The sequence below is a fragment of the Austrofundulus limnaeus genome, unplaced genomic scaffold, assembly GCF_001266775.1.
Source record: "Austrofundulus limnaeus strain Quisiro unplaced genomic scaffold, Austrofundulus_limnaeus-1.0 Scaffold4, whole genome shotgun sequence".
Classification (NCBI taxonomy): domain Eukaryota; kingdom Metazoa; phylum Chordata; class Actinopteri; order Cyprinodontiformes; family Rivulidae; genus Austrofundulus; species Austrofundulus limnaeus.
In genome coordinates, this window is record NW_013952406.1 from 3,194,121 (window position 1) to 3,212,988 (window position 18,868).

Below are 18,868 nucleotides of genomic sequence, written 5' to 3' on the forward strand. Positions count from 1 at the left end.
GCTGGCCTGTAAATGAGTGAAAACTGCAGAGTTCTGGCCATTAGATGTAGCTCGTCTGTGTTGGGACATTCTTTTGAACAGTGGTTGCTTTGTTTGATTTTTTACCTGGATTATTGAGATGCATCAGGACGTTATGATTTTAGTTTAAAAGTCTTGGTGATATGCATTTCTTGAAGGCTTGTCTTTATTATTTATTTTTAAGACCTTGTTTCCTGTCAGTACAGGTGCATCTTGCAACTTGCATTCAGTTCTTGGCGTGCAGCAGGGCGGTATTCTGAATTTCCTGTGTTCAATAGTGGTTTTGAATTGAGTAAGTTGTTTTGCTGCTTAAAAGAAAAGAAAGTGAGATTGTTTCAGATAGATAAAGACAGCTCATATGTTTGCTCTAAATTCAGACGTTGCAAATATTTTCCACAAGAATATACTCATAATGGCAGATGTGTTTTTTTTTTAAGAATAGAAAGACAGACTGTGGTTGTCACTGACAACACATGCAACGAAGAGTGTATGTTGGCTTAACATGAAGTGTGACAGACCTTTACATTATGAGCAACTCTTTGCTCCTCTGAGGGGACGTGCTTATTAGGATTACCACTCACGAAAGGTCACAAATGTCTTCACATTTAAGGGGGCTTTTAGAAGAACTTTATCTCAGCTGATTAGTATGTATGTAGGTCTCCCTTGCAAGTAATATCATGATCAATTAGGGTTTTAACTTGGTTAAATAAAGGAAATGAAATATAGCGCAAATATGCATAAAAGTGCCAGACAGCCTGTATAAATGAAAAATTAGTACTGTGTGCTTAGTTCAACTTTTCATTTATTCAGACCAAAACATCATCATGCATTGAGAGGGAATAAAATGCTCTCATTCTGCTTTTACTCTGTTCTTAGGTCACAGCTGATCATCAAACGTTTTTTTATTTGTGGTAGCTGCAAGGCAGAGTAAGTAAACCAGTTCTGATGGAGAGAGCAGAAGGAGGGGGGGGAATATGGGGAAGTGGAGAAGCATTTCCCATAAGCCATGATCGGCATGCTCCTCCTCCCACTGGCCGCCAGCCAGCATCAAACAGAGCTGAGAGCAAAGCAGGCGAGGCTGAGCTGTTACCAAAAGTCATGAAGGACAAGAAGGACAAACTGAGCACCTAGCTGACGTAGATGAGGTTATTCTGAACGTTTAAATGTCAGATAGCAGTTCGGACTTGAGTTTATCTGTCCCTTTTTTTTTAACTGCGCCACCTCATGTATACACAGAGTTGTTTTGTGCGGTTTTGTTTATAGCAGTATTTTTTTCAACTTCCTTTCCACGTAAATTTGTCAGGGTGTGGTGGTGCAGCGTTGTGATGCGGAAGTAACAGTGAAACCGCGTTGTTTTTGATTTATCAGTGCATGGAGTCGGCAGACAAAAGGTAATATTTTAAATTTTAACACATTTTGGTGAAGTCACAGTATATTTACCTGTGGGAATGGATTGAACTTGTGAGTTTTGCTGATGCAAAAAATACACATGATAAACTAGCTCTGCAATTGTTTTAGTGAAGATTTCAGCCTTCATCTTTGTGTGAAAGGCTGTGATCAAGGGTTGCACTGATGCAATAGGCTGCAACTGAGCTTCTAAGCTCTGCTAAGATAAAAACAGTATGTGTAAATGTATTAGTTTTACAGTCACACTGTACTCTTCTGGCCACAGTCACGCAAATCATTATTGGAAATTCAGTCCAGCTGTGCCTCACCTAAACTACTTCCTCTAACCGAAATGGAGTGCTTGCTTTAATGAAACAGTTGCAACTGTGAAAACAAGGCCGGGGTTCAGTTTCCTGTCTTGTCTGCCCCTCTGAAAGTGTTTAAAGTTTCAGTTCAGTTTGGTAATCAAGTGTTGTCTTGCACGGCACAGTCCAAACTGTCTCTAAAATGGTACAATAAACAGTTGTTGGACTTATATGTACAGTATGTGTTCGATTACCAGAGTAAATTCTCAGTCTGATTTGGAGTCAAATTTTATTTATTTTTCTTCTTCTTTTAATAACTGTTTTAGAAAATAGTGTTTACTTTTGGGCCAGATAGTGTCAAAAACTACTCCTCAGATAAAATAATTWAAAAAGCATCAATATCTCCAAACTAATGTAAAAGAGATGCAATGTGTGTTGGCTTTTTTGTCAMCGTGTTTTCTGTTTAGATCACCCACAGATTAGCAGAAGATACACATTTTTTTGCTGCAAACTTATAAAGGTCACTCACTCACCAGCAGCAGACATGACTAATGTCAAAATGATGCAAAACCATTTTTGTCCCAGAGTTTTGAAGCCATTTTTTGTATTAAAACAATTGTAAAGGAACTTTTTAATAAAATTCCTAGCATTGTTTAAAACTTACCACCTTTGAGACCAGAAGAAATGATGGCGCTGTAGCCATTTTGGTAAACTACTGACAATAACATGATGCTCAGTCTTATTGCAATATCACATAATGTGTTGTGAACAACTATAGTACCACACTAAATTTTAGCTCATCATTGTAACGTTAGAGAAGTGGAGCCATCTTGTGTCGTCTAAGCTCATTTGGCTATGGCTGCCATATTGAATTGGTTTGAGTCTAGTGCTGTACCAAACGATTATTTTCTAATCGATTAATCTAACAATTATTTTTTCGATTAATCGATTATTCTAACAACAAATCTATAAGTTATTCTGATGTGAGTGCACTGGAAATTTAAAATGTTTTCATCAGATTAACAAGAACAGTTCTTTAATATTGTAGTGTTTTCTGTAATTGTAATATTATTGTAATTGTAATATTTTCATGAAAAACTCACATACAGTCGCAATGATGCTTTTAGGTACCGAAATAGAATTGCATGAACATTCACCTGGTGGTTATGTAATACAGCGAATCGATAATAAAAAATCTGRHTRGACAAATTTACATAATCGACGTCATCGATTATTTCAACTAATCGGTTCAGCCCTACTTGTGATGTCCACGGCCTACCCCAGTTACCACTACTGTACATGTGTGTCAAGGACAGAAAGGCAGATGTGGCAGTGGAAGGTGTCAAAGCAGTTTGGAGAGAAAAACAAAATAAAGAACAAAAAAAAAAGAAAACGATTAATCGATTATTAAATTAGTCATCGAATATTTTAATAATCAATTAGTTGTCGATTAATCGATTAATTGGTACAGCCCTATTTGAGTCTAATTCTATCCAGTTGTAAACGTCGACCCAATGATTGTTTTCAAAACATTTCATTAAAATCTTAACAGTGAGTTATTCATGAGTTATTTTGCTAGCAGTACAAACAAACATGTTTCGCCCACTTTGACTTTGGTAATTATGACAAAAACATTGCATTCGCTTGGATTTATAATAATTATTTAAGAGCAAAAACTGTGAATGTTTCCAGTTTGACAAACATGGTAATTTACTGAGTTTCTTTGTCAAATGAGAGTATACCAGATTTCTTCGGGTTTTAGGCTTTTCTTGTCAGAATGTGTATCTGGGGTTCAAAAACAATAATACAAAAAAGATAAAAAGACATTTTTTTGCATTTTCAAATACAAAAAAAKCCCCACAAACAAACAAAAAACAACAACTCAGATTAAGACAGATTAAAACCTTTCTATTTTAGGAAAAATAACACCAGCTTCTCACAAAAAGCTACATAAATGGTCCAAACTGTCTCAGACTATAAAACCTCAATGTGTTTCAAGAAAGAACTTAACATGATTTTCTTTGATTCCAGATCCTTCAAATGAAATGGCGGTGAGGCAGAGGTTTTTCAACTCAACTGAGCCATTTTCCGGCTTACCCAAAGCTGAACTGAAGGGGTCCTACCCAGTCTGCTCCAGCACAGAGCAGGAGGCAGAAGAAGAGGGGAAGGACTCAAAAAAGGGCTACCTGCCTGTCCCGGAGTGGGGTGCCATCAATCTTATTAATAAACTCATCACACGAGGAACTGCTGAACAAGTGGGAGAATTGCCAATAAAGACCTCAACGATCATCGCTCAGGCAGAATGTAATTATCTTTGCTTATTTTTATTTATTTGACGTAAAATATGAGTTTAACGTCCATCGGTTTTTTTTATTTAGGTGAAACCCAGGACTCTCAGGAGTTTAGTCCCTCGTGCTTCGAACGCTCGTTTGTTCCCTCCCCAAACTGTTTCCACAGGTATAACACTGATTTGGTAACTCTCCCCAAATTTATTTATTTATTTCTTTTTTAGTTTCTGAATTGTGTGTATAAATATCTCATCGTTCCTTTCCTCCAGTCTTTCCTTGGAACCCAACAATGTGGCGTGCCCGACGACGGCCTCCGTCCAGGAGCCGGGCAGAACTACAGCCAGCCACACGCAGAGAAGGAAAAACCGGAGGAAACCAAAAGGCAAGGGYAAGAAAAAGCAGGAGAAGAAGAAGGAGACCCAGCGGCAGAGACATCGAACGCCGTCAGGAGTCCCCGAACAGGAGAGTGGGAGTTCTGTAAACCTGATCCAGGTGAGAACTGGATATAATATTTTGAAAGTCGCAATCACTTAATATCATATTTAGAGTAAACAGTAATCCTATTGAGGATTGCATGAATAATTAGGCAACTTATCACACTGTTTTATACAGATAAACCTATACGTTTTCATAAAATATTTCAACACACTACTGACTTACGTTTTTATTTTTAAAGTTGCCTCTGCTTAGTATAAGCAACTTTGGACTTATATTTTAGAAACCTGTTTAAAAAATAGGTTATTATTTGTGTATAATAATTAGAACAGACAGAATCTGTACAGAACATGGTATCTTATCTTTGCCTTCCTTTGTTGAAGAAGTGGAATTCTGAGTTGAAAAAAAACAAACTGCCTGCCATGTCCTTGACTGTTCAGTCCCTGAGAGTACAAACTTCCCTTTGTTTGATCAACTATGTTACTTCGTTGCGTTTCTCCTGAAGGAGTCGTCGTGTCTAGGAGGGAGCCGCGACCTCAGCACGTCCTGCTCCAGCAGCATCGAGAGCTTGGTCGAGCAGGATCGAGGACATGCTTTTTTCACCGGACGAATCTACAACCCCGGCTCCAGCTGCTCTCCTCTGAACTGGCCTGACCCCGTCGTGTGCCCCCACTCCACCTTCCAGTCATACGAGCAGGACAGAAGCTCCGACTCAAACAGTAGTCTGGGAGACTGTTCCCTCGCTCTTGCTGGTCTCAGGGGCAGTGTCAGCCAGGGGGACCCGTGCTACGCAGGGCCATTTTTTAAAGATGTGGAAAGAGAGATAAACCTGAGCGAAGATGAGTTCTCTGATGATTCAGAGTGCAACGAAGGACTCATTTTTTACAATGATGTATGTTCTTCTCTTTAGTCTCCTTACTGTCTGTTATATTCCATTTATAAGGCTTTTACTTAAATTTACTTGTTTCTCTTTTTTTTTTCTTTAAAGAAAATTAAGCTCATGGACTCAGAGTACAAAGAAAAGAGTGAATACAACTTATTACATTTTATCAAACAAGGTTCTTATGGTGAAGTGTACAGTGCTCAAGATCTCAACACAGGATTCAAATATGCAGTCAAAAAGGTAAACAAGCGTGACACCCTCTGTATTTTTCATCAGTCTGCCAAGTGAAGGCCTAATTTTTCGTCTCCAATATTTTGTCGCAGATTGCCCTGAAGAGGTTCACCAGTGAGGAGGTGGGTGCGTGGAGTACCCTCAGATCTCCTCGAGTGGTGGAGCTCTTTGGAGTGATAAGAAGCGGGCCGTATGTGCTCCTTTTGATGGACCAGAAGTCTGGTAAATAAGCCTCATTTCTGTCTTTTTTTAGTTGTAGTTTTCTTTAAAAACAGCACATTTTCTTGTGACTAACAGCTATTGCTGTCACACGCTTGTGTGCAATTGTTTAAACATGAAGATAATGGGGTATAGGGATGAGGATGTGATTAGGGTCAACATGCGTAAATGACTGTTTCCTTAAAATGCTGTGATGTGTATTGCATTAAAGATCACAGTGGTCTATCTCAGTGGTTCCCAAAGTTGGGGTCGGGACCGCAATGGGGTCCCAAAACATCAAGGTGGGGTCCTGAAAAGATTTTCTGAATTATATTACAAAATAACAACTAACAACATTTTTTTTTTGCCTTCGTTGATACAAAAGAGTAAGTTTAGTGTAGTGCTCATTCAAAATTATGGAACAGTCTTCCACTTTCTGTCAGACAAGCCCATTCGCTGTCCATTTTTAAAACTTGTCTAAAAACACATTTCTACTCCCTGGCTTTTAGCACAGCCTGAGAATTTTTTTTAGATTTATTCCTGTTTTATTGTTATTTATTGTTTTTAATATTTATTTTGTGTTTTTCATGTTTTGATTTTATATGTACAGCACTTTGTTGCAGCTGTGGTTGTTTTAAAGTGCTTTAAATAAAGTAGTAGTAGTAGTTGTGTACTTAAAATGGACAAAAATAGCATAATGAATATTGTTACTATGCTCTTATTTTTTTTGACGTGAAAACAATGTTTATGATCCAACAACAGTTTGGGGCTCGGGTCTCTGCTGATGGTATTTTGAGGGTCAAAGGCTGAAAAGTTTTTACTTTTAAATTCAGACTTTGGCTTATTTGCTGGCCTCAATAAAAAAAGCTTGCCTGGGTGAAAAGAAGCATTGAATCTACTTTTTAATCTAATCTTTGACCTTATCTGTCATGTCCAGACTCTTTGGGGCAGCTGATTGTGCAGCGTGGCCGACTGCCTGAAGATTTAAGTCTGCACTACTTCTCTCAAGTTCTAACAGCGCTGGAATACTTGGTGAAGAAAAAAGTGGTGCATTTAGATATTAAAGGTACGTTAAACAAAGGATGGTTTTCTTTCTAGTTTCCATGTCTGGTATGAATTATGATAAAAAAGGACGGCATCAAATGAATTGTTTTTGACCTATTGAAGCTGTTAGTGTTTGTGTACTGAGACATGTTTTAATAAAAGATTAGTTTTAATCTTAACTGATTTGTATAAATAACTTTTTGGAGGATGTGCAGCGGGAAATGGCATTATGGAAAGGGCTTTTTTTTTTCCCCTGGAAATGTGCGAAAAGGTAATTTTTAATCATGAAATATAAATATTTAGGATAAACAAATAACCAAGCTAAAACAAGGATTTCCTAGTTGTCACAGTGCAACAGGTTGACTGTCCTTTTGTTGTGGTTTCCAGTGGAAAATCAAATAAACAAAGGTAGTAGAAAGTTGGTATTCTTAAAAGCAGTTCATGTCTTTTGTATGGAATACCAGTGTCATAGACAGACTAGATTTGATCGTGAGGCACCTGTGTGCTTTGTGAAACCAGATTACCGCTGAGGGGCTGGGAATTTCCCACAGCGTGACTCACCGCTGCTGTTTAGAAACAGCGCATGTGCACAAGATCAGGAGAGCTAGAAAGAAAAGGGAGAACGAAACGGATGGGGGGATGGGACAAGGAGGAAGAAGTAGACGGCGAGAACAGTAAAAGAGAAATAGCAAAGTATAAACAGTAAGTTAAACAGAAAAGAAAAAAGTACTGAAACTGAAAAGACAACAAAAGATAGAAATAGAAAAGTGTGTCAAAAGGAGGAAACTGTAAAATGAAACCACAATGATCTAAGTGCAACAAATGAGCCTGTGCAAAAGAGGACTAAACATGTTTTTTTCTTGAAGCTGAAGCTCCCCCTGGTGTTTGTAATGCTTCAGGAAAAATATTTTCTCGTTATTCAGTCCAGATGAAAGTGTTTTTTTTTTTTTTGCTGCAGCTGTACCAAACTGAAATCATATTTTCCTCTCATACAGCTCTTTTGTTTATGGACTGTTTATCCATGGAGCTGCCCTGTTTCTAATTATCTCATGCACCAACTTCATCTCTGACGATGCGCCTGTAAGACCAAGATTAACGTCTCTGCTTGGTTCTCACAGCTGACAATGTGTTGCTCTCAGAGGACGGGAGAGACACCTTCCTGTGTGACTTCGGACATGCAGAGAAACTTGACAATCAAGGGTGGAGCCTGAGTGGGTCCAAAGGTAAAAMGCCACGCATGATAAGCTTTTCATTTAAGCAGCGTTTTATTTATCCTTTTGCATGTTTTTAATTCCCACGTGTAATTCATCCCAGACCTAAAAGGCACAGAGACCCACATGGCCCCTGAGATCGTAAAAGGGGAACCCCACGGAGCCAAAGCAGATGTGTGGAGCAGCTGCTGTATGTTACTGCACATGCTCAACGGGTGTCAACCGTGGACGAGATACTACACCTGTATACTCTACCTGAAGGTGCTATTCACCACAGCACAGATAAARTTGTTGCTTCACAAAATATATTTGTTCTTTAGGGTAAGATGACACGAATCACCAAATCTTATTCTGATGGTTACAGATTGCAAATGATCCCCCTCCTCTCAGAGAGATCCCACCTGACTGTAGCCATCACACAGCTGAGGTTTTAAAGGCTGGACTCCAGAAGGATCCAGTAAAGAGACCATCAGCAACTCAACTTAAAGAAAAAACAGACAGAGCTCTGAAAGAAGGTGAAGTATCGTTACTTCCCCCATTTGTACTGTCTTCATAGTAATTCAAATAACATGTTCATAAGTGAAGGTTTGGCTCCAGACGTTCATTATTTATTTTATGGAAACTTTGATCTATTTAAGTAATTATAAATTTCATTTTTAAAAAACGTTAACAGTGAAAAACCTACAGTTAGGTCCATATTTTTTGTAAACAAAATGTTCATTTCTAGTACTTGGTTGAAAAGCCTTTGTTGGCAATGACTGCCTGAAGTCTTGAACTCGTGGACGTCACAGATGCTGTGTTTCCTCCTTTTTAATGCTCTGCCAGGTCTTCACTGCAGTGGTTTTCAGTTTCTGTTTGTGGGCCTTTCTGTCTGAAGTTTAGTCTTTAACAAGTGAACTGCTCCTAACTTGGGTTGAGATCAGGTGACTGACTTGGCCATTCAAAAATATTCCACTTCTTTGCTTTAATAAACTCCTGGGTCATTGTCCATCTGTAGTATGAAATGATGACCAATCAGTTTGGCTGCATTTGTCTGGATCTGAGCACACAGTCTGTCTCTGAATACCTCAGAATTCATTGGGCTGCTTCTGTCCTGTGTCACATCATCAATAAACACTAGTGACCCAGTGCCACTGGCAGCCATGCATGCCCAAGCCATCACACTGCTCTGCTGTTTTACAGATGATGTGGTGCTTTGGATCATGATCTGTACCACACCTTCACCAGACTTTTCTCTTTCCATCATTCTGGTAGAGGTTGATCTTGGTTTCATCTGTCCAAAGAATGTTCTTCTAGAACTGTGCTGGCTTCTTTTAGATCTTTTCAAGCCAAGTCCAATCTGGCCTTTTTGTTCTTGAGGCTAATAAGTGGCTTGCACTGTGCAGCGAGCTCTCTATAGTTACTTTTAATGCAGTCTTCTCTTTATGGTAGATTTTTATATTGAAATGCCTACCTCCTCGAGAGTGTTGTTCACTTGGTTGGATGTAGGGATGAAAACAATTAAAAGACTTATGATTGATTGTCAAATGGTTTCTTAGATTAAAGTTTGTTCCATTTGATTAACTAATAATGTTTGCTTAGACACACCAGAAAGATATGCCCTCACCGTGACTCTGTTAAAATTTGAGTCAAAAGTAGAGACTTCAAACTTTAAAACAGTTTTTGAATTGCGTTGAAAGACAAAGTAAAACCGGAATTTATGATAAATAATATATGGCACTTTTTTTTTTCTCTTGAACTGTTTGTCCAATTTGATGTGTCGCCGCGTGCAGGAAACATGGTCCCATGAAAAAAAAACACAGATTCACTGTCAGTTTTATCCTTTATCTCGAGACTAAAAATATAACCCCCCCCAGTATTTTTTTCTGACTGAGGCCCAAAGTTATTTGTCAAGCAGCAAAAAAATCTACAGGAAGAAGAAAATAAAAAGACAAGATACAGCAAGAGCCATAAAGATTAATTAAAGACAGTGTTTGGATTTTATAGCTAGGGTGTAGTTCAGTGTGTTTTAGTCAATCAGCTTTAGATTAATTCATTAATCGATAACTTGCATCCCTTGTTCAAAGTTGTGAAAGGGTATCTCTTCACCATGGAAATTATCCTGRGATCATCCACCATTTTTGTCTTCCATGGGCGTCCAGGTCTTTTTGCATTGATGAGTTCACCAGTGGATGGCTTGTTTCACCTGCACGGAGGGCTCCTTTAACTGCATGTTTTCTTCATAACAAAATATTCCAAATGAATCACCACACCTCAAATCAACTTGAGGCCTTTTATCTGCTAACTGAGAATGACATAATGAAGGAATTGCCCACTCGTGTCCATGAAATAGCTTTTGAGTCAATTGTCCAATTATTTTTTGTTCCTTTAAAAGCAGGATGGGCACATGTTGAGGAGCTGAAGTTTTGTCACTACCCAAATAGATCTAATGGACCTAACTATGATTATTAGTTTTGTGTTAAAGATGTAAGCAATCAGCAACATAATGAAGTCTTAGCAGCAAAATTAGACCAATCATCTATAGCTTCATTTTAGCTTAGTTCTGTGATGACTTTTCCATTTTTATTGTCTTAGTGTGCAGATTGATCTCAGATTGAAGATAATCTGATGAATTAAAGTTTAAATGAATTTGTTTCTTTTTGAARCTACAGTTGGAGGACTCACCAGTCCGGTCAAAGGCCCCTACACAGATCCTCTGTATAATGTCAGAAAACTGCCCGATTCCCCGCAACTCAATAACAGCAGCGTCGACTTCGAAGACAAAAAGAATCAAATGGAGTCCGCTGAAAAAGTGATCACGGCAGGGTTAAAGACACAGAAACTGCATTCTGGTCCACAAACGCTGATCTCTAAGCCAAGCCAAAGGTGGAGCAACAAGATCTCCACAATGCCGGAGCTTGAGCTTCGTAAACTGGAGCGAGGTGACGTTTTTTTTGCTGTGGATTTTCACATTGTTACATGTTGTGCCTAAACTGTGCTCATGGCTGTCATGTTTGATTTCAGACTTCTACCTGAGCAGCCTGTCTCACCTTCATTCTGCTGAGGAGCAGGAGCAGCTCCTGTCGTGTATCAACAGTGAGCCGAGGGAGAAAAAGGTGACTTAAAAAAAGACAGAATCACACATTTATTTTGAGTTTTCAAGACCCATTTTTCGTCCCCTACTATAATAAGACATTAGTTTACCTTGCTAAGCTATGGTATGATATATTCCTGAAAGTCTGGCTAGTGTTTCATAATTTACCACACATTTTATTTATAAAGGAGCTTATTTTGTGTTCAATAATTGAAAAAGTTTTAACTGTTTGTTTTTTCCTAAGGACTCTGGCCGCTGGTCCCTGAGCCCATGTGATGAATTCAGCTCTGGCTTCTTCTCCTACAACAGTCAGCCAGATGTGCAGGCCTTCAGCGTGGATTTGCTTGGTCAAACACCATTTCCACCACCTTGGTGTTTTGAAGGTGAGATAAGATGTCTAAATATCCCCTCCCCTCTAGTTTGTGCAGTATTTTATCTATCAGTGGTTAACGTTCTGCTGTTGGAACAGGGGTGGATGTCTGCATCAGAAACTTCAACAGGAGAAGCATTCGGATCAGAGAGAAGCGTCGAGTGAGGATTGGCCACATCGCTACTGGAATCAGCGATCAGGTACTATACGTCAAAACAATTTCTTCTTATAATGAGCTTTTGTGAAGGAGGAGGAGCTAAATGAGTGTTTCTTTTGTAGATCTCTGAGCGAGTGTTCACTCTGGAGACCCTGCAGGGTCAGCAGATCTCTCACTGCGAGGAAGTGCTGGATTCTGGTCTGGAGCTCCACTGTGTTCCAGCTCCAGACTTCAGCCCCACGTGGAAGTGGAGGGTCAAAGACGGCATGCTGGAAACGAGATAGAGCCCTCAAAACTTTGCTGTCACTGAATGAAAACTTGCGGATCATTTCACATGCTAAAAAGATTTCATTGTCCCAGTTTTTATGTTTTAACGTCAAAGATCTTAAATGTTACAAATGATAGTGTTGTGTAATGTTTGTATGCTTTTATATTCATGAAATAAACATTGGATTATTCTGTGAGCTAACTATTCTTCATTAGTCATTACTTCAAGTCCAGTTTGTGATATTATAGTGATGGTGGATACATTTAGTCTAATTGGTTTTGGTCATTGTGGTGTACTGTAGTGACTGTCAAATAGTTATCAGTAAGCTGAAGTGAGGTTAGACCAGTAGCATGTAAATGTTTAGGCACTCTGGTCTGGTGAAGGCTGTAAACAAATTTTAGCCAAAGAGGGTAAGAGTAGCTAAATAAATAAAAGTTGAGTTTTCTGGCACTCAGACCCTAGTTTAGTTTAGCCGTCTGTGTGAATGTGAAAACCTCAAACTTTAAAAGCCACTCAATGTCAATATGAAAACTGACAATTTGCCGTGAGTGGAAATTAAAAGCAAATAATTGAATATTAAAACATACGCATTACATTTAGTGACAGCTCTGTTCAAATAAACAAACATTCATTGCGTAATCAGGGGTGTCAAACTCCTGTCCTCGAGGGCCGCTATCCTGCATGTTTTAGAGGTTTTCTTGCTCCACCACACCAYATTTTGATCGCTGGGTAATTAACAGGCTTCTGCCCAATTTGAAGAGTTAATTCAATCACTGAATCAGGTGTGTTGGAGCTGGAAAACCTCTAAAAAATGCAGGATAGCGGCCCTCGAGGACTGGAGTTTGACACCCCTGGCGTAAATAATGCATGCACACAGCAAGAAGAAGAATTAAAACATTTATTTTCTGTATTACAACATAAAAGTCACTGCGAAAAAAACCTTTCAGGGATAATCGGAATCAGTGTGAGCCTTACAAATGTGATAGAAAAGCAGGGAACTTGATAATATCAAAAAGACTCGTCATTTAAAAACGAAAACACCAAGGCACTGACGAAAAGAAATGTATCAAAATCATTCCGCTGCGTAAACAACGTTGCAGCAGACTGAATAACTGATGTAAAAATACAGTCCTTCGATTGTGTCAAAATTGAGGTAAGTATCTGAGCAGTCCATTGCTCTGTTTGCAGCATGAAGCACATGTCCCTTTATACTCATGACGCATGGCTTCTACAAAAACAAAACTGGGAGCCACAATAAGCTTGTGGTTATTGAAATACCTCAAAACAGCAATTGATTGTATCTATAGAAAAGAAATGATTTAATTCATTTTACTAGGTTTCTGTCTTTAACCTTGAAATGATTCATTAAATGTAAACAAAACTTTATACACAACTCTGGTGTGGCACTTTTTTTTAAACCCCTGAAATAAAGCTGAGCTGTGTTTTTATGGGAAGACACGGGCATTAATTAGCTGCTGGTTTTACTTTAGGTGAGAGTAGTCTTTTACCTACATCACCTTTTAAGTGCTCTAATAAAGGGGTTGCAAATACGCCTTGTCTAACATTGATTTTAAAAGATTTCAACCAGTGACTCACAAATTCATATGGATATAAAATTGCTAGCATACGGACATAATGATGACATAAATAGTGACTGGGAAGATCAGAAAAGCAAAATGTCTTGAAAGAACTACAACTAAAACAACAGAAAAACATCTTTGAACAGTTTTTTTTTGTCAAGATATTGTTTGATGGCAGAAATGAGTGCAGTGACTTTGTACCAAATAAAAAATAAGTTACATAAAACTTTCTTTCTTCAAGTCTGAATTCCTTTCCTTTTCTTTGAGTTTGCACACGTTATCACGCACAGCTCACTCCTTAAATCGCTTTGTGAACAGTGCTTAAAGTCCAACTCCCAATTTTCCACTCAAGTGGGAGACAAAGACCAGGGCTCCAAATACGAGTGCCTCCTGATCACTCTGCCTTAACATCTTCCTGTTACCCTGTCATCTTCTTTTATCTCGCTTCTGTCCTCTTGGTTGTAACTCTTCCCATCTTTCTTCCATCCGCTCTTTGAATGTCTCTCACATTCTGCGTATGACTATAACAGTGGTTAGAACACCGGCCAAGAAAACTCCCACTGTCTGCCATGTAGGTGTGCCAAAATGGGAACGGATACCCTCCTAAAATTCATAGGGACATGCATATTAATATCAAGACAACTACTTAACCAGTTAATCACATTTGTTAGCTATTTGCCTACCCAGCCGCCTTGATCTCTTATCCAGCCGATCACGTTGTCCCGGAGGTAGTCCATCGTCCAGGTGATTATTGTTCTGATGATATCCGGAAGTTTGGTAATTAGAGCCTGGAGAGACGGGAGGAAAAAGTAATCCTGTGAAACTGTTTCGGATGAAAGCAAGTAAAGCATAACAAAAGTGTTCTACTTACTTTGATAACGAGCCGACAGGCAAAGTAAAAGAGTGCAACCACCCTGCCCCAGTTGAATTTTCCATCTGAAAAGATCTCAATGGCGACTCTCATAAAGACATCCTTCGAAGGACTAAGTGCCGAGTCATTTATCATCCTAGGGAAAAGACAGTTTATTAGTAACAAAAATAATAGCTAATATATACAGTGGGTAAAATAAGTATTGAACACGTCACCATTTTTCTCAGTAAATATATTACTAGAGGTGCTAATGACATGAAATTTTCACCAGATGTCGGTAACAACCCAAGTGATCCATACATATAAAGAAATCAAACCATAAATGTCCAGAAATGAAGTTATTAGTAATAATGTGGAATGGCACAGGGAAAAAGTATCAAACACATGAAGAAAGGGAGGTGTAAAAAGGCATGGAAAGCCAAGACACCAGCTGAACTCTCTCAGTAATTAGAAAGCAAGCCTGCCCCTTGTCAGTGCAAGTTAATATCAGCTGGTTCAGACCCAAATGATGGCCAGGTATCACACAAGAACCATCTGATGATGGGTAAAAGTAAAGAGCTCTCTCAAGACCTTCACAACCTTATTGTTGCAAAGCATAATGATGGCATCGGTTACAGAAGAATGTCTAAACTTCTGAAGGTTCCAGTGAGCACTGTTGGGGCCATAATTCAGAAGTGGAAAGAACATTATTTCACCATAAACCGACCACGACCAGGTGCTCCTCACAAGATTTCTGACAGAGGAGTGAAAAGAATTATCAGAAGAGTTGTCCAAGAGCCAAGGACCACTTGTGGAGAGCTTCAGAAAGACCTGGAATTAGCAGGTACGTTTGTTTCAAAGAAAACAATAAGTAATGCACTGAACCACCATGGCCTGTACTACGCAAGACTCCACTGCTGAAGAAACAGCATGTTGAAGCTCCTTTAAAGTTTGCTGCACAACATTTAAACAAGCCTGTGTAATAGTGGGAGWATATAGTCTGGTCAGATGAGACCAACATTGAACTGTTTGGATGCCAGAATACACATCATGTTTGGYGGTCAAATGGCACTGCACATCAGCCCAAAAACACCATACCAACAGTGAAGTTTGGAGGTGGGAACTTCATGGTGTGGGGCTGTTTTTCAGCATATGGTACTGGCAAACTTCAAATAATTGAAGGAAGGATGAGTGGAAAAATGTACAGAGACATTCTTGATAAAAAAAAAATCTGCTTCCATCTACCAGGATGATGAAGATGAAACGTGGCTGGACATTTCAGCAAGACAATGAGCCCAAACACAAAGCCAAGGAAACTCTCAGTTGGTTTCAGAGAAAGAAACTAAAGCTGCTGGAATGGCCCAGTCAATCACCTGACCTGAATCCAACAGAAAATCTATGGAAAGAACTAAAGATCAGAGTTCATAGAAGAGGTCRACGAAACCTTCAAGATTTGAAGACTGTTTGTGTGGAAGAATGGGCCAAAATCACACCTGAGCAATGCATGCCACTAGTTTCTCCATACAGGAGGCATCTTGAAGCTGTCATTGACAACAAAGGCTTTTGTACAAAGTATTAGATAAGTTTCAGTAAGTGTGTTCAATACTTTTTCCCTGTGCCATTCCACATTATTACAAATAACTTCATTTCTGGACATTTATGGTTTGATTTCTTTGTATGTATGGATCATTTGGGTTGTTACCAACATCTGGTGAAAATTTCATGTCATTAGCACCTCTAGTAATATATTTACTGAGAAAAATGTTGACGTGTTCAATACTTATTTTACCAGCTGTAATTTGGAATACTTAGTATTGAAAGTTGTAACAGACACATTGTCAGGTGGCCTACCGTTGAAGCTCTACATTTCCATCCAGCTCATCTCCAATTTGTTGTAGGCACTGAGCGAGCTTCTTGTGGTTCGGGTCGATCAGCTCTGTTGAACCCAGCTGCTCCCTTGTCACTACAGCGTCGCCACTACCTGCATGTTGCCGAACCCGCTCGTAGATGAAACTACACAGAAACACAATAAAAAGGTGTTAAGTGCATAGCTGGAGAGTAACTGGTTAATTGTGGTAAATATATCAAATTTAAAAAGTGAATCTAAAATGTAAGTTTCTAAGAAAAAATTAAATAAATGAAGAATGAAACGCTGTTTTTTTCTTTTTGTTTTGCACAAGCACATACAGTAAGGATGACTCATAACACAACCATGATATGAATGAAACCACGAACAATAACTGAACTTCCAGTCAGTCTGAGCTGACCTTAAGTCAGCCGTGAAGAACAAACAATACAACACACAAAAGTCATGGGCCGTGTTGTTGAACAAAAATATCTTTCAGAGCAGGAAATATAACAATATATTCCATATGAAGACAGCAAAAAAATATCTAAAGTTACTGTTTTTGTTTTTACAAAAAGAAAATGCAGAATGAACATAGACATATTTGAAAACAACTACACCCGTTAAAGAACAATTTAGCCACATAATTCTTCATTCATAATTAATAATTAGTTACAATATCCCATATAAAATGACATAAACAGAAATCTGTAACCTATTACAAAAGTCTCATAAAATCAATAATTCCTCCACTTTATTTGTGAGAATCTCAGATGAGATTTATATACTTACTCCTTTAACAATAAAGTTCCTACTTCCACTATCTGATCTTTTGTGTTCCCTGGAAAACAAAGGAGGGTTTAAGTTATGAGTCAAGTGCAAAAGACAAAAGTGTCAAAACGAAACTTCAATTTAAGGGCACACCTAAACCGTCAAATATTACAATACAGTTATAATTTACTTTATAAAGTTAATCGTTTCGAATTAAATATGACTGAGGGTTTATGGTGGTCGATTTTCTTTTAGTAACAGATTAAGTAAAAGTAAGTTGCGACATTTTTCGACAGTATGAAATCAAACCCAGTTTTGAGCTAATTTCATGTGCTATAAGACTTTTTTTTTTTTCAAATGGTAGCTTATAACCAACACGCCTACTTAACATATTCCGTATGGCGTTTTAATGTCATTCGCCAACTCACTGTATTACTTGAATTTCTTCCACACAACACCATCAGCACAGAGTGATGAACGAGCTGAAAAGCTAGCGTTTAGCATGTTGCTAAGCTAACAGTCCGGTCTAATGTTCCTGTGTCGATTAAACATGTGTAAAATAAAAACTGGGAGGAAAATATTTATCTGTTAAATTTCCTACGTTTACCACACAGACACGGAACCTGTCATAGCTTATTTGGTGTTAAATTATAGCGGATGCTGCCCCGTACCTTGATCCCCGCTACCCTGCGATGCCATCTTGTTTTGTACTTCCGTAAAGTCACGTGACCACATTTATTTTTCTGGCTGGATGCTGAGGGGACACCTGTTACGTAATGCAGTCAGCACAGTCCAAAGTTTTTGTTCTTTTATTTTGGTCACTTTCAATAAAATAAAGCTTACAAACACAGAAAAATTAAAAGTACATCTTATACATGCATACAAATACTTTATGTATTTATTCCAATGTACATCATGTCCAAAAAAATGGATATTACAGTACGTGGAAGCATTTGGCTCACATCCCATACTCTTTATATAAGATTTACGTTGTACAAATCATTGCAACTGTGCTTTAAATATTGAGGAAAAATCTTTTAAAAATACAACTGTTAGGTTACAGTTTTACATAATGACATTCAAAACAAGAAATGAAAAAGTAAAATGTTAAAGTCTATAACTGTTTTAAAAACCTGCAGCACAGTTGCACGTTTTCAATTTCGCATCCAAAGTGCTACACATTTTACTGACACTCATAGTACTTTGAGAACTTGGTTATATTTGTTTACATTAACATGCTTTACTATTTTTAACCTGAAACAGTGTATGGGCAACAACAACATAAAAATCTACTACAGCTGTAAATTACAAGGCATATGTAATTGATGATTGTCTTATCTTTCACAATGTCTAAACAATATGCATATATTTCAATATGCATTAATGTGAGCACAAAACAAATTACTTTATTGCTTTCAAGAGTCTAATGTCATTTTATGACACGCGGCTCCATTCACAAACCAAACCAACAGCACTGCTTTAAAATGACAAGGAACAAGATACAGATCAAAGTGACAAAAATACTTTACCTTTGATGTGGTCAGTAAAGAAGTGTGCATCATACAGATATGGCAGCAAAATTTTGAAGCTTCCTTTCACAATCTAAACAACGTACTTATTTCCACCCCAGCTAACAGTTTTATACAGCAGTCTATTGTTATTGCTCCTCACTGAATGGCAAAGGTTTCCCAAGAACCACTGGACAATTCTAAATGAAACTTACAGAACATGATTATTGAAATTACAACTCCAGCTAAATAACTTTTAGAGTCAACCTGATTCAAAATGGCTGCCACGGCCAGCTGACCTCAAACAACTCACAAAAGTGGCTTTAACTTAGACAGTTTGGTGTGGTTATTGCTGACAGTTATTCACAACACATACTCAAAGTGCTAAAAGACCTCTGAGGTCAATGTTTAAAGTTTTGAGATATATATATATATATATATATATA

At 38.2% G+C, this 18,868-nt stretch overlaps 2 protein-coding genes across 2 annotated transcripts; one reads left to right on the forward strand and one right to left on the reverse strand.

The window, feature by feature from the left end:
- Positions 1-1,119: 1,119 nt before the first annotated feature.
- On the forward strand, positions 1,120-12,068 carry map3k14a (mitogen-activated protein kinase kinase kinase 14a). The gene is made up of 16 exons (XM_014023500.1): positions 1,120-1,409; positions 3,741-4,013; positions 4,088-4,166; positions 4,267-4,489; positions 4,938-5,324; positions 5,421-5,555; positions 5,639-5,768; positions 6,682-6,810; positions 7,907-8,011; positions 8,103-8,260; positions 8,364-8,514; positions 10,651-10,920; positions 11,003-11,094; positions 11,317-11,455; positions 11,542-11,642; positions 11,722-12,068. The coding sequence occupies exons 2-16, from the start codon at positions 3,755-3,757 to the stop codon at positions 11,881-11,883; spliced, it is 2,520 nt and encodes an 839-aa protein (XP_013878954.1). The 5' UTR covers positions 1,120-1,409; positions 3,741-3,754; the 3' UTR covers positions 11,884-12,068.
- Positions 12,069-12,751: 683 nt separating this feature from the next.
- On the reverse strand, positions 12,752-17,648 carry LOC106528358 (apoptosis regulator BAX). The gene is made up of 6 exons (XM_014023505.1): positions 17,586-17,648; positions 16,936-16,984; positions 16,149-16,310; positions 14,319-14,454; positions 14,131-14,235; positions 12,752-14,050 (listed from the first exon to the last, which is right to left on the reverse strand). The coding sequence occupies exons 1-6, from the start codon at positions 17,611-17,613 to the stop codon at positions 13,952-13,954; spliced, it is 579 nt and encodes a 192-aa protein (XP_013878959.1). The 5' UTR covers positions 17,614-17,648; the 3' UTR covers positions 12,752-13,951.
- Between the last annotated feature and the right edge of the window lie 1,220 nt (positions 17,649-18,868).